Source organism: Hyperoodon ampullatus, assembly GCF_949752795.1.
Source record: "Hyperoodon ampullatus genome assembly, chromosome: 6".
NCBI lineage: Eukaryota > Metazoa > Chordata > Mammalia > Artiodactyla > Ziphiidae > Hyperoodon > Hyperoodon ampullatus.
In genome coordinates this window covers 45,563,455-45,578,543 of record NC_136919.1, presented here as the reverse complement: position 1 = coordinate 45,578,543, position 15,089 = coordinate 45,563,455, and the positions used below count along the sequence as shown (strand labels likewise).

At 48.1% G+C, this 15,089-nt stretch overlaps 1 protein-coding gene across 1 annotated transcript in view; it reads left to right on the top strand.

Annotated features, from left to right (window-relative positions):
- Positions 1–15,089, top strand: part of DNAI1 (dynein axonemal intermediate chain 1) — a gene marked incomplete at both ends in the record, with an annotated part of 63,310 nt that overhangs the window by 22,982 nt on the left and 25,239 nt on the right. The window contains 6 exons of the mRNA XM_079707047.1: positions 6,460–6,586; positions 6,869–6,975; positions 7,222–7,341; positions 8,356–8,415; positions 9,688–9,822; positions 13,522–13,606. Of these exons, the coding sequence (XP_079563173.1) occupies positions 6,460–6,586; positions 6,869–6,975; positions 7,222–7,341; positions 8,356–8,415; positions 9,688–9,822; positions 13,522–13,606 (634 nt within the window). The remainder of the gene's footprint in view (positions 1–6,459; positions 6,587–6,868; positions 6,976–7,221; positions 7,342–8,355; positions 8,416–9,687; positions 9,823–13,521; positions 13,607–15,089) is intronic.

The following is a 15,089-nucleotide window of genomic DNA, read 5'->3' as shown; positions in this document are numbered from 1 at the left end:
CCAATGCAGGGGACACGGGTTCGAGCCCTGGTCTGGGACGATCCCACATGCCGCGGAGCAACTAGGCCCGTGAGCCACAACTACTGAGCCTGCGCATCTGGAGCCTGTGCCCCGCAACAAGAAGAGGCCGCAACAGCGAAAGGCCTGCGCACCGCAATGAAGAGTGGCCCCCGCTTGCCGCAACTAGAGAAAGCCCTCACACAGAAACGAAGACCCAACACAGCCAAAAATAAATTAATTAATAAATTAATTTAAGGGGCCTCCCTGGTGGCGCAGTGGTTGAGAGTCCGCCTGCCGATGCAGGGGATACGGGTTCGTGCCCCGGTCCGGGAGGATCCCATATGCCACGGAGCGGCTGGGCCCATGAGCCATGGCCGCTGAGCCTGCGCATCCGGAGCCTGTGCTCCGCAACGGGAGAGGCCACAACAGTGAGAGGCCCGCATACCACAAAAAAAAATATTAATTAATTAATTAATTAATTAATTTAAAAATATGTAGGAACAATCATTAAAAAAACAAAAGAGAATCAAACAATATGTCACCTTTTGTGACTGGCTTCCTTCCTTTAGCATACTGTTTTCAAGGTTCATTCATGTTGTAATATGTATCAGTACTTCATTTCTTTTTATTGCCAAATAATATTCAGTTTTATGACTACCATGTTTTATTTATCCATTCATCAATTGATGGACATTTACATTGTTTCTGCACCTTGGCTATTATGAACAATGCTTCTATGAACATTCATGTACAAGTATTTTTGGCCATGCTGCATGGCTTGTGGTATCTTAGTTCCCTGACCAGGGATTGAACCCAGGCCCTGGCAGTGAAAGCACTGAGTCCTAACTACTAGACTGCCAGGGAATTCCCTTGTGAACTGTTTTTTTAACACACTGCTTCTTGTTCAAGACTGAGTAGTCAGCCCCCTCCACAAAGAGGTTAGGACAAATCCAGTGTATTTCTTGAGAGGTTCCACTCCTGAGTTGTGCTAATGGCATCCCTTGGACAGCCTGTAAAGGGGCGGGGGATGGGATGGGCAGAGAGAAGTTGCCTCGCCCCCCTAAGCTTATGCTGGAGTGTGATACACCCTATGGGCTCCTGTTCTCCTGACCTCTGAAAGAGAGTCTCTTTAGGACTCAGTGTGCCAGCCATGGGAGGCATACTACAGGCAGAGGATTGGTGTCAGTGCACCTCTCTTGCCCCCTGAGAAGCTCAGTTATTAGAAGAGATTCCTGTGAGTCAACTGTCAGCTGGGTAGCCATAGGCTCCCAGGTAGGCTCACCTCATGAAACCTTCTAACAGCCTCCCAGGCCTGCCTGGCATCCTCCCACAGAGCTGACCTCCATCTCATTGGTCCTTCACTGAGATCCAAGAGCTTTAGGTCTCCAAAGCTATTACTTTCCCTTAAAGTGCTGGCCTGAAGAGGCAGATGGATCGGATCTAGGCATGCCTCTCCTCCTTGCACAGAAACAGTGGGATCTGAATTCCACCCCTAAACTGAAGAGGAAGGTCCTAGTCACCACTGGGGACGGGATGACAGTGAAATCTCAAATGACAACTATATGGATAATTTATTCCCGTGGGACCCTCCATCGTCGTCATAATAATAGCTACTATTTTTATTGAGCACTTATCATGTGTCAGACTCTGTGTTAATAGATTGCTTTCATTATTTTCAATACTCAACTATCCTGCAAATTAATTATTATCCTCATTTTACAGATGAAGAAATTAAGGCTTAGAGTGGTTAAGCCCAAGATCATGCAGATAATAGGGAGCAGAATCAAAATTTGAATCCAATCCTGCCCACATCCATAGGTCACGCTCTTAACCACTGCACTGTCCCGTCTTCCCATCCATCTGAGCTACTGAGAGAAGAAGAGCTTTGTGGTGACTTTTTGAGGCAGAACATCCCAGTCTATGTGCAGAAATAGTGATTCTTGCAGTCCTCCAGGGATAGCTGTGTCTGGTACCAACCCATGGGTTGGTTTCCTCTCTGGTGAGTTTACCCCAGTGTGCCATACAAATGTAATAATTTTCTCTATGACTTGAAAAGGGTTGGAAAGAACTTTTTTGAAAAAGGAAGTGACCCCTGGTCTCAAAGTCAACTTTAGGACTAGGATGCTGATCAGTGAGGGGGCAGCCTAGAGGAATAAAACTATAGGCTGTCTGAAAGCAGGGATCATATCTGCTTTTGCTAAGCTTTGTATCTCTGGAACATAGAATATACTTGACACACTGTGTCTATTCAAAAATTATTTGTTGAAGAAGGAATGAACCCAGTTGCCTGGGCAAGTGCCTTGAGTGACTTGACAAGTGCCAAACCCAAATCTTTTCTAGATTTCTGTGATCCTCTTGTATGGAACAGGGGGACTGGGGACTTGGTGTCTCGGAGGATCTATCCAGCCTTGGCATCCATTAATAGAGTGGAGAAAAAGCCAGGCCAGGTGTGTTTGATGACTGTTTGTGACCTCTCTGAGGTCTGGTTAGACAGGATCCCTTGGCATGGATGTAGGAGCCAGTGATAGGTAAATTCAGAGCTGCTCAGAGTTGGAAGAATGTATTTTAAAATATGTCTTTGACAGCTACATATAAACTAATAATGAAATTAAAACATTCTCTAACACCATATATAAAAGGAAACTCAAAATGGATTAAAGACCTAAATGTAAGACTGGAAACCATAAAACTCCCAGAGGAAAACATAGGCAGAACCCTCTTTTACATAAATTGTAGCAATATATATATTTTTTCTGTTTCTTAAAACAAAGGAAATAAAAGCAAAAATAAACAAATGGGATCTAATTAAACTTAAAAGCTTTTGCACAGCAAAGGAAACCATTGAGAAAATGAAAAGACAACCCACTGAATGGGAGAAAATATTTGCAAATAATATGACCAATAAGGGGGTTAATATCCAAAATATATAAACAGCTCATACAACTCAACATTAAAAAAACAAACAACCCTGTTAAAAAATGGGCAGAAGACCTGACGACATTTTTCCAAAGAAGACATGCAGATGGCCAACAGGCACATGAAAAGATGCTCAACATCACTAATTATCAGGAAATGCAAATCAAAACCACAATGAGATATCACCTCACACCTGTCAGAATGGCTATCATCAAAAGACCACAAATAACAAATGTTGGTGAGGATGTGGAGAAAAGGGGACCCTCGTACACTGTTGGTGGGAATGTAAATTGGTGCAGACACTGTGGAAAACAGTATGGAGGTTTCTCAAAAAACTAAAATACAACTACCATATGACCCAGCAATTCCACTCCTAAGTATATATCTGAAAAAAACAGAAACACTAATTCAAAAAGATATATGCACCCCAATGTTCATAGCAGCACTGTTTACAATTGCCAAGATATGAAAGCAAACTATGTGTCCATCAACAGATGAATGGATAAAGATGTGGTATATATATACCATGGAAAACTACTCAGCCATAAAAATGAAATTTTGCCATTTGCAACAACATGGATGGACTTGGAGGGTATTATCCTAAGTGAAATAAGTCAAACAGAGAAAGACAAATACTGTATGATATCACTTAATGTGGAATCTAAAAAACACAACAAACTAGTGAATATAACAAAAAAGAAGCAGATTCACAAATATAGAAAACAAACTGGTCATTACCAGTGGGGAGAGGGAAGGGGAGAGGGGAAATATAAGGGTAGGGGATTAAGAGGTACAAATTATTAGGTATAAAATAAGCTACAAGGATATATTGTACAATACAGGGAATATAACCAATATTTTATAACAACTATAATTGGAATATAACCTTTAAAAATTGTGAATCACTATATTGTACACCTGTAACATATAATATTGTAAATCAACTATACTTCAATAAAATTTTAAAAGAATAATGGAAATAAAAACAAAAGTAAACAAATGGGGGCTTCCCTCGTGGCGCAGTGGTTAAGAATCCTCCTGCCAATGCAGGGGACACGGGTTTGAGCCCTGGTCTGGGAAGATCCCACATGCCGCGGAGCAACTAAGCCTGTGCACCACAACTGCTGAGCCTGCACTCTAAAGCCTGCGAGCCACAACTACTGAGCCCGTGTACCACAACTACTGAAGCCCACATACCTAGAGCCTGTGCTCTGCAACAAGAGAAGCCACTGCAATAAGAAGCCTGCACACCGCAACGAAGAGTAGCTTCCCCCTCACCACAACCAGAGACAAGCCCACGTGCAGCAACAAAGACCCAACAGAACCAAAAATAAAATAAATAAAATAAATTAATTAAAAAATAAAATAAACAAATGGGACCTAGTGAAACTTAAAAGCTTTTGCACAGCAAAGGAAACTATAAACAAGACAAAAAGACAATCCTCAGGGCTTCCCTGGTGGCGAAGTGGTTGAGAGTCCACCTGCCGATGCAGGGGACACGGGTTCGTGCCCCAGTCTGGGAAGATCCACATGCCGCGGAGCAGCTGGGCCCGTGAGCCATGGCCGCTGGGCCTGCGCGTCCAGAGCCTGTGCTCCGTGACGGGGGAGGCCATAGCAGTGAGAGGCCCACGTACCGCAAAAAATAAATAAATAAATAAATAAATAAATAAATAAAAATGGGCAGAAGACCTAAATAGACTTCTCTCCAAAGAAGACAGATGGCCAAGAGGCACATGAAAAGCTGCTCAACATCACTAATTATTAGAGAAATGCAAGTCAAAACTACAATGAGGTATCACCTCACACCAGTTAGAATGGGCATCATCAGAAAATCTACAAACGACAAATGCTGGAGAGGGTGTGGAGAAAAAGGAACCCTTTTGCACTGTTGGTGGGAATGTAAATTGATACAGCCACTATGGAGAACCGTATAGAGGTTCCTTAAAAAACTAAAAATAGAATTACCATATGACCCAGGAATCCCACTACTGGGCATATACCCAGAAAAAACCATAGTTCAAAAAGACACATGCGCTTGCCGCGTCAACCCAGGCGGAGCGCCAGAAGCAAAGCCGTGAGAAGGTTGGAGGGCGCGGGTACCCCTCGTCCGGGCCATGTCTAGCTGTCACGCTCCGGAGGGAGGCTGTTGCTCACTGCAGTGTCGCGCGCAGGTAGGGGCGGGGCCACCGATGCACTCTATTCCCAGGAGACGAGGTGCAGGTCGGGTGGGGCTTCAGGCCGGTCCGGATGCAACCCCCGCGCGCCGCCGCTCCCGTTCCTCGTGCAGACCTGAGGCCCCGGGCCCCGAGGCGGGCCTCCTTCCAGCGCTGGGATTCTTTGATGGCGGGGGTTGGGCACCAGACGTTGAAAAGGGAAAAATAACGGAAGAGAGCGTCGGGCGTCTTTCGTGTGTGTTTCAAAACAACTTAACATGAAGACAGACCAAGCTGGGAAACGTGAAGCTCTGGAGTGGAAATGAAGCTAAGACTGTGCTCTCGAGCTTCTTTTCTGCGCCCTGGCGACCAGCCCGACGTTTGCCGCCTAGTAGATACTCGGAAACGTACGCCGAGCCAGATCTGCGGACTGTAGCCGGCACTTTTCATCTGCACAGTTGCTCTTTGCCTGTCTCGGTTTAGATTGATGATGGGATGATCGTAAAAAGGATTTTTCCTTAAGCAGAAGTCAAAGGAAAATCCACCCTCTGGCTGCACATAACTTTTCATTCGCTTCTGCGCTCTAAGAATTTTATGGAACACCCACGTGCTCAGGGTGGTGATTAAGACAATGGCCTGGGGTCTGGAGGAGAGCTAGACGAATAAACAATTACAATGTGAAAAAAAAAAAAAAAAAAAAAAGACACATGCACCCCAATGTCCACTGCAGCACTATTTACAATAGCCAGGTCATGGAAACAACCTAAATGCCCATCGACAGACGAATGGATAAAGATGTGGTACATATATACAATGGAATATTACTCAGCCATAAAAAGGAACGAAATTGGGTCATTTGTAGAGACATGGATGGACCTAGAGACTGTCATACAAAGTGAAGTAAGTCAGAAAGAGAAAAACAAATATCGTGTATTAACGCATATATGTGGAATCTAGAAAAGTGGTGCAGATGAACCAGTTTGCAAGGCAGAAATAGACACACAGATGTAGAGAACACGCATATGGACACCAAGGAGGGAAAGTGGGGGTGGTGGTGGTGGTGGTGAGATGAATTGGGAGATTGGGATTGACATATATACACTAATATGTATAAAACAGATAACAATAAGAACCTGCTGTATAAAAAAAAATTTTTTTAAGAAAAGAAAAGCAAAAAAAGTGTTCATGAGAACTTAAAAAAACTTTATTTCATTTGCTTTCTCTTCTTTAAACTGGCAATGCAATGAAAACTTCAGGTTAATTGAGGATTTAGTAAGTTATAATTCTATTAATAGATGGACTATCTTAGGCCTTCAGAACAAAGGCAAACTGTGTTCTGATTCCAGCCCTTTAAGGGACCCCTGGTCTGACTCAGCCCCTTTCTTCTTAGGAAGGCACATATAAGCTAATTGACCCTGTGGACCAACTGGCAGTTCACTTCAGCCAAGTCGGAAACCTGATCCCCAAAGACTCGGATGAAGGACGGCGACAGCACTACCTCGATGAGTTAGCAGCAGGTGAGCCTCTGGGCCAGCCTGGGGCTGCAGCCTAGAGCGTGGTCCCCTTTCTCTGGTCACTCTAGGGAGGAGATGGCTAAGCCAGAACTTTGCAGAGCCTTTTCTTACATAAAGTCTAACAGCTGGCTGTCCTGGGTATGTCTGGGAGCTAACCCATGAGGCTCAGGCCAAGGAGAACCCTGGGGAAGGCGAGCTCTGAAAGGCAGAAATGAAGAAGGCCTTACCCCCCAGGGGATGGGGGAGTGGGCTGGACTTTGAGCTCAACACCGATATCCTACCAAGGTTCTCAGGAGTCCGCCAAGGTGGTGACTTCAGAAACAGAAATCCTTGAAGAAGAAGAGCCCAAGGAAGCTGAAGCTGGGAGTCAAACAGATGTGCCTGCCGCTGAGGTTCAGTATAATATTGCTCTCCATCCCACCCCTCCCCGCTCCAGCTATGGCTGGAGGCTTCAGGGGTGACTCACCGGGGCTGGGGGCTGAAGGTGAGAAGTCAAGAGACCTCAGGTGCCAACACCTCTGGCATAATCACTCTCTCCCACTTCCATCCTATCCCAGGACACGACTTCTCCCCACTCCCTATCCTGCACCACCTTCTTCTCACAGCTGAGTCCTAGTCCTGTGGGTCTTTCTTTCCAGGCACCTGAGAAAATGGCCAAAGAAGAATCAATGACTCCTAAGCAGCCCAAGGAACTAAAGCTCACCAACAAGTTAAACTTCAGTGAGAGGGCCTCACAGACCTGCAACAACCCCCTCCGGGTAGAGCAACGCCCCTCCCCGCCCCCGAGCCCCTTCCCCTCGAAGCTCCATGCTGTGCATAGCGGGGAGGGAGCAGGCCTGACCCAGCACCAGCAGCCCTCAGCCTGGCAGGTGACAGGGCGGATGGAAGAGTTTCGCTCTTCCAGGGGAGCTGGGAGCATGTGTTCAGGTCCCAGTAAGTCATCCAGGCAGGAGTTCAGAGGGAGTAACAAGGAGGCTGGATCGCTCTACTGAGAGCCTGAAACTTGAATTGGGCCTTGAAGTGAAGGTCAGGATTTGGGGAAGGAAGGGGAGGCCAGAATGTGCCAGGGAGTCAAGATTAGGAGCCAGTCTGACTGAAGTTGATGGTCTCCGTGATAGACGAGCTGGTAGTTCCCTGGCTCATAAGTGTGGAGGACCCTGAGTATCAGGCTGAAAGAATCTCTCAGGGTTTCAGGTGAGAGACTCACATATGTAAGGCAGTGTTCTCCACAAATCAACCTGAAGAGAGGGCAGAAATCTACAGGGTGGGGTTTCGGCGGCTCCTAACCACCCTCTGTAGTCCCCAAGCTGACGTTCAGTAATCTGGGTGATACACAATGGGGAGGGGGTGCATTCCCCTGGTGGAGTCAGAGACCCAAGTATTAGGGGGAAACCTTCTTGAGGTGAGGAATATTAGCTCAATGGCCTGCCAGGGGTTGACCTCTGGTCCGGCATTGGAGGCTGGCCAAGGGCTGAGTTCTTGCAGATCTGTTCATCCCCCTCTTGGAGTTCTTCCTGGTGGAAACTGGCACAATCAGGCTTCACTGCCCCTACTTTCTAGCTTAGGCTTCTTCTGAAGGAGCCCTGGATGGAAATTTTAGGCTTTCACCATGTCATTTTGTCCTTTGCCCAGGCCATTCTTTAATTCCCCAGTGCTGTGTCCCACCCCTTCCTCAGCTCCAACAAAAATGCTTCTCCTGAGGATATACCATTGGGCTAAGTGAGAAGGAGTTGAGGGCTTTCTGTGGGTCACTTGTTGTCACTGTTCTCTAGGACCGAGAATGCCAGACGGAGCCTTCTCCCAGGACAAACTTTTCAGCCACAGCCAATCAGGTGAGACCCTGGGCCAATCTAAAAGCCATCACTCCCTCCCCCTCTGTATCCTTGTCTATCTCCCTTGGCAACAAGGGAGACTGGCGTGGTCAGAGATCCCTCTGGAAATCTGCCCTCCTCATCCACCCACCTCCCTGCTCCTTGTCTAGTCTCTGAACTCCAGGCACATGAGACAGTAGGTCTCCACCCAGAGAGCTCTATATCAGCCCAGGGCAAGACTGTCCAAGGGGGAAACAGGTATGGCTTCTGGAAGTTCCTGCAAACTGGGGAGAACATTCGTTCCCCCGGATTCTCTACAGCCTGTGGCACCTCACGGCTGACTCTGAAGTGTTAGCACTCTGACCCTGCCCATCCAGCAGCCTTCAGTGTTCCTGCAGACGCTCCTTCCACCTCAAATCCTTCTGGATAGCCATGCTGATTTGGGCAGGATATGGTGCCAGGTGACCTGAGCTCAGCACCCAACTCCGCTGCTCACACTGCAAGATCCTAGGCAAATCATGTCACCCTTAATGCCTTAATCTCTTTGTCTGTCAAATGAGGATGACAAGCAGCCTCACAGGGTTGTTGGAGGGCTCTGAATGAACACCGAAGTACAGTGCAGTGTGGAGAACTGGCCCATGGGTGAATTATTAAATGTAAGGTGTGCCTATCTGACCTCCAGGGAGCAGTGGCTGCTCAGATCTGGGGAGCACACAGTGCGGCCTGGGGCATTTGCCCAGCCCCAGATCCATGCTGCTTCCTCTGCTACTATCCTTGGGCTTCTCTTACTGTCAGAGCCAGTTAGCAGGGGTTCCCTTACTTTTGGTTATCTTTTTATGCTGAGAAGTTTTGATCAGGGCTGTAGACAGCCAGCCTGAGCCAATATGTTTATCCCATCCCTACAGGGGGAGTCATTTTTTAAATTTCCTAGTTCAGAGTCTCATAAATCACTAAGAAAACTGTGAGCTAGCTGATCTTTGCCCATTTGTTCTGCCCTAGTAGAGGTGGTAGGCTGGAACGATACTGATCTCCAGCTGACAACTGAGCCCCTGGGTTGCACGGTGGAAAGCCCAGCCCCGGGGTGCTCTGAGAGCCCCTTCATTCCTGTCCTAGAGCTGAGAGTTAGCAGGGAAGACAGACACTGAATACATAATTAAGGTGGGCCAAGTAGAGGATACTATGAAGACCTGTGATGGGTTGAAGATCGACTCTTCAAGCCCTAAAGGCTGAAGAGGAGCTGGCTGGGTGGAGATTTTGCCCTAAGATGATCCTTCTCATCTCTCCCTTGCCTAGTGGAAGATCTATGATGCCTACATGGAAGAGCTTGGGAAGCAGGAAAAGAATACAGAGAAGGAGAAGACCGAGACCCCAGTGGCTAAAAAAATGGGGAAGATGGCGATGAGGAAGCTGACATCTATGGAGTCCCAGGTTTGATGAGGCCTCCTATGGCTCAGTCACAGAGAATGACTGAGTGGTACCTTGGCTCCTGGGTAGACAGAAGCCTGGCTGTCTGTGAGGACTTCACAGACGCTTAAGGCAGGATGCTAATGATACTTATGAACAGTTCTTTCCTTGTGGGAAGGTGTGAGGAGAGCTATAACTGCCTCTGGCATTCCACAGATCACCCCAATTTTATATAGGTCTGGAGGCTAGCAGGAATTCAGGATTGTTGGGCTAGGGGGCAACAGAAGACATGAATGTTATTAAAAGCCTTGATGTGCACCCTGGAAGAGCTTGGGAGTCTTCCCAGGGCAGGGTGGCATGTGAGGATAAGGCACCACCTCCCTGGCCAAAAGTTCATGGGGTTTGGGAGGGTGATTTTCTCTTGGACCTTCAGTCTTTGGGTTTACTTGCACTCAATTCTTCAGGTCCAGGAGCCAAGTCAGAGCTGATCACAGCTTATCATAGAGTCCAACCCAATGGGTATGGCAACCCTGTGTTGGATTTGCCATGAAGAGCTATGCAAGAGTCATAATAGAGGTCATGGTTGGGAGCTCACTGTGGGTGTAGCCAGCATAGGTTTGGAGATCATCATGGAAGTTAACAGTGATAGGTCACTGCAGGGAGGGTCACCACAGGGAGATACTGAGGGGCCACATTTGTCCCTTCAATAGAGAGAGAGATGGGTCAGGAGCCAGAGTCCCATTATGGAGATCAGGATGAGTTTGATGTGCAATGGGGAGGGAAGGACAATGTCCACAAGAAGCCAGGGTCAAGTTCAGCACCTCGGAGAGCTCCCAGACAGCTCTCAGGGAAGTGGTTCTGCTCCACTCCAGAATAGAAGCCAGATCATACTCTTCCTTTGTCTGAAGTATGCCCACTTCCACTCAATTCCATGCCCGTGAAAAGTCACATTTTAGGCGAGGTTTGAGGGTTCCCAGCCCTGGCTTAATAGGAACTGCCCAATTCAGTTTCATTTAATCACAGAGCAAGCACTTGGTGGTCATGACCGTGCTGAGTACTGGAACCCTGAGGTGAAAGATAAGTCCCGGCCCTGCAGGTTGCCCTGTCCAGACCCTTAACTTTCCCTGCACCGTTCCCTAGAGGTTAGGGGCTTCAGAGGGACTGTTGGCCTGGGTCCAGTTTCGCTTGAAGGTCCATCAGGGGTTTGGCTATGGGCTCTGGGGCCTTGGTTAAAGAAATCTTAACTGCAGTCACCAGGACCCACAGACCAGAAGTAAGATCCCTGTGACTGAGACTGAAAACTGTCCTTGGGTCTCAGCCCTACCAGAGTTGGTGTCTAGGGAGGCAGGACCACACTGGGTTCTTCCAGCTTGGCTAACATGAAAGGCTGTGATGCAGGCAGATTCCAGCCCTCTGAAGCAAGAAATACAGTGGAACAGGACACTGGGGGTATAACATAGCCAGTTAATACTTCAGTATTCTATTCAACCACCCCCCAAGGGAATTGACCTGTAACTGGGAATCCCAAGTACTGGGCCAGGCTATCTGTAGAGCAGATTGGGGGTGGCAGTTGCCTTCCCCTTTGCTGAGGCCCAGCACATGAACAGAGTGATACCCCTTTCTCAGAGACCCAGATCTGATTAGGTTGGTATAAAACTCAAGTGTGTGGGAGGAGAGAAAGCAGAATAACTTCATGATACTCTGTCGGAAGGTCTGCAGTGGTAGATCTCAGGTTTCTGTCTCACTAATGGTTTGGGTAAATGCACAGAACTGAATGTAAGTTTGTCTTATCTGTGAGATTAAGACAGCAAAGGGGGAAAGGGCTCAGAGGCCACAAGTTCAGTCAGAACCAACAAAGAGCTGTGTCTGCTCAAGTAGCATAGTTTCCAGAACCATACTCTCTCCTCAGAGCACATGTGGATCCCTGAGTCTCCCAGGACCAGGAAAGGGTGGTCAGGCTGGGTAGAAACTGGCTGTCTGTGTGGGGCTGAGAGCACAGGCCCTAGAGTCCACAGATTTGAGTGTACATCCTGGCTTTGCCATGGAGCTGGATTTTTCTAAAACCTGTTCCCTCATCTGTAGACAGCCTAATGATACCTGATTTGCAAGACTGTCGTGAGAACCCAAGATAATATATGCACAGCCCCTAAAATAGTACTTGCTTGATACTGGTTGACAGGTGGTGGCTGTTAATATGCCATGCATGGCTGATGGAGCTGGGAGGGTTCGCCTGAAGGAGTGCTGACTCGAGGAATGAGGTGCTGTCCTCCTACATCAGAGGACCTAGCATCTGGCACACAAGTCTCTATAGCTGGAGGACAGAGTTAGGACCATGGGTATAAGACTCAGGGAAGTAGGTTTCAGCTAACAGGCTGTCTGACCGTACAAGATACTGCCTGACTTGGGGAGAGATATTTGCCAGAAAGCTGCTGAGGGGGAAGGATTCCTGCTTTGGGTCAGGGAATAGGGGGTAGTGGCTGGGACCAGGTGAACTCTGAGAGTTGTGATTATAAGACTCCAGTGAATGTCCTTGGTCGGTTTTCTGAAATAAGCTTGGAGTCGGTTTGAAAACTGATGAGAGAGTCTCAAAGGCAGTCCCCCATGTGTGACTTTGTAAGTAATCCCCCACCACACTGGGCCGCATGTTTCTTCTGACACCACCATCACCATTACCACCGGACACTGGGTTACTAACACCATGGTGCTTATTACACTTAATCCTACAAAGACCCCATGACGCAGGTGGCATTATCCATCCCCACTGTATCAGAGTACTCTAAAACACAGAGATGTAATTTACCTAAAGTTGCCACTCGGCTCCTAATCTGTGGGATGGGATGGGATGGGATGCAGGTCTGTGTGGTCCCAGAACCCGTTCTCTTAACCACTGCCTGACACTGTCAGTCCTGGGAAATCTCATGTTTGAGAGCCATGGGCCTGGCCCTCTGGAGCCCCTCTGGAGGGCTGTCCACGCCACTGGTTCATTCCTGCCACCTGCCCTAAACTCTTTAGGCCCTTCTTGCCAGCTCCAAAGTCTTTGCTCCTCTTTTAACCTGTTAAATGGTTTACGTTATGGAATTTCACATAATGATGATCTTGGTTTTTTTGTTCAGGATGAGTCATTTCCCCCTGACATGAAACTTCATGCTTTCTCTTTGGCCTGGGCCGTGGACAGGGCCCTGGGTTAGGAGTCAGTTCTGCCTTGTTCTCCCTGTGTAAACACAGGTCTCTTTCCTCTCCCTGGGCCTCCGTGTCCTCCTCAACTCTTGACTAAATAAGTTGGACCAGAAGATCTCTGAGAACTTTAACAGGAGCCCTTGTTGCTCAGGCTGGTGAAACTTCTGTCCCCACCAAAGAAGTCTCCTACCTACCCTGTCTGCTGTCCCCTCCAATACCCCTCCTGGGCTCTCTTCAGTGCCCTGTCTTGTGCTCAGAGATACGCCTTCCCCAGAATAAGCTCAGGATGAAAGAGCAGGAGGCAGGCTCTGCTCAGGGGCCAAGTATAGCAGTGCAGACGCCTTGTGCCACTTGTGAGCTGGGCGTTCCCAGAAGAGGATGTTGGGGAGAACTGGGCCTTGAAGCACAAAGAGATACCTTTACAGAGCTATCTGGGGTGGGTGGTGTCAAAGAGGCATTGCTGAACCAATTGTAAGTCAGGGCTGTGGCTCAGGGCATGACCTTCCAGATGCTGACTTAGGACCTGTGGCTCCTGTATCTCCACAGAGTGATGACATCACCAAACTGACCCGAGCTGCTAAAATCATGGAGCGGATGGTCAACCAGAACACATATGATGATGTTGCTCAAGGTTAGATTGAAAGTGCTGGCAACTACTATTATTACCTGTATTAAAAATCCCTCATACAAAACGAGTATTTGAGTGTCCCATGCTAGGTCCTACAGGTGCAAGGGGAGAAAAAGTAATCCCTTCTCTGGATGTCACTAGGGAGATAAGACTTAACACAGGTCAAACAGGAACAATGGCGTAAGAAAGAAATGGGTGTGGTGATGAGATCTGACAATGGTGCAGCAAAAAATCTGCACATTAGTGATTTAACAGCATCTTTCTAACAATCCTGGGAGGCGGCAGAGCAGAGATTTTTATCCCTTCTTCACACACGACAAAGCTAAGGCCAAGGCCACCTGACTAGTGAAAGGCAGAGAGGACCCAAACCTAGGTCTTAAGCCACCTAATTCTGTTCTCTACTCTGTCCAGCTTAGGGACCATAGAAGTGCTAGAATGCAGACAGAAACTGCTCTGGGGATCCTCAAGAATGGAGGAGGAGAAGTGAGGAGTGACAGCAGTCAAGGAAGGCTTCAGGGAGGGCTGAGCTGGATGCCAAGGGATAAGCAGAGCTTGAGTGGGAGATTAGCAGAGGGCAGATGTGCTGGGCAGGAGACAGCACGAGCAGTGACTCAGCGGTGAACGTGAACTGGAAAGGACTCTGGGAACAAGGGGCAGCAGGCTCAGTGACCCCGACGGGGGCTCTGTTGGAAAGTGGTGAGAGTTCAGGCTGCAGAAGTGGTCGGGGCCACTTAAGGAAGGGCCTCGAATGTCGCGCAGGGAATCTGAGCTTTCTCTGCAGAGAGTTCAAAGATACTGTCCAGGCAGGGACACAGCCCGAGGAGAGCAGGGCTGGAGGAGGGTACCACTGGGCAGAATACAGCGGCAGAGGCGAGGGTGAGGTTCCAGTGTGGGTAGAGTGGACCTCACTGCACCTTACCCAGAATGCGTCATCAGGGTTGGAGAAAAAGGTGCAGTTACAACAGTGAGCAGCAAGCACCAGCCTTCCCTGGGAATGGCCTGTGTACCAGGCGGTGCAGTTACAACAGTGAACAGCAAGCACCAGCCTTCCCTGGGAATGGCCTGTGTACCAGGCGGTGCAGTTACAACAGTGAACAGCAAGCACCAGCCTTCCCTGGGAATGGCCTATGTACCAGGCGTTGTACTGTGCAATTTACATGTATTATTCTATTTCATCCTGACAGCCACACTGTCAGGTGAAAACCACTATTATCTCCATTTTATAGATGAGACATTCAGGCTGAAATGTCACCACTTGTTCGAAAACACAGCTAGTGTGAGGTGTGAACGGCACAATCAGGACTCGAACACGGGCCCCCTGGATCCATAGCCTGAGCACTTTAGCACGAGGCCACAGAGCCACTGAGCTGGAAGAGGCATTTCAAATAAACACTCAATAGGTCTATGTGAGTGATTAATTAGTGACGAGGTGAAGAAAGAGATTGATTCACAAACGCTTAAATCCTGGGGGCCTGGGAAATTCTGG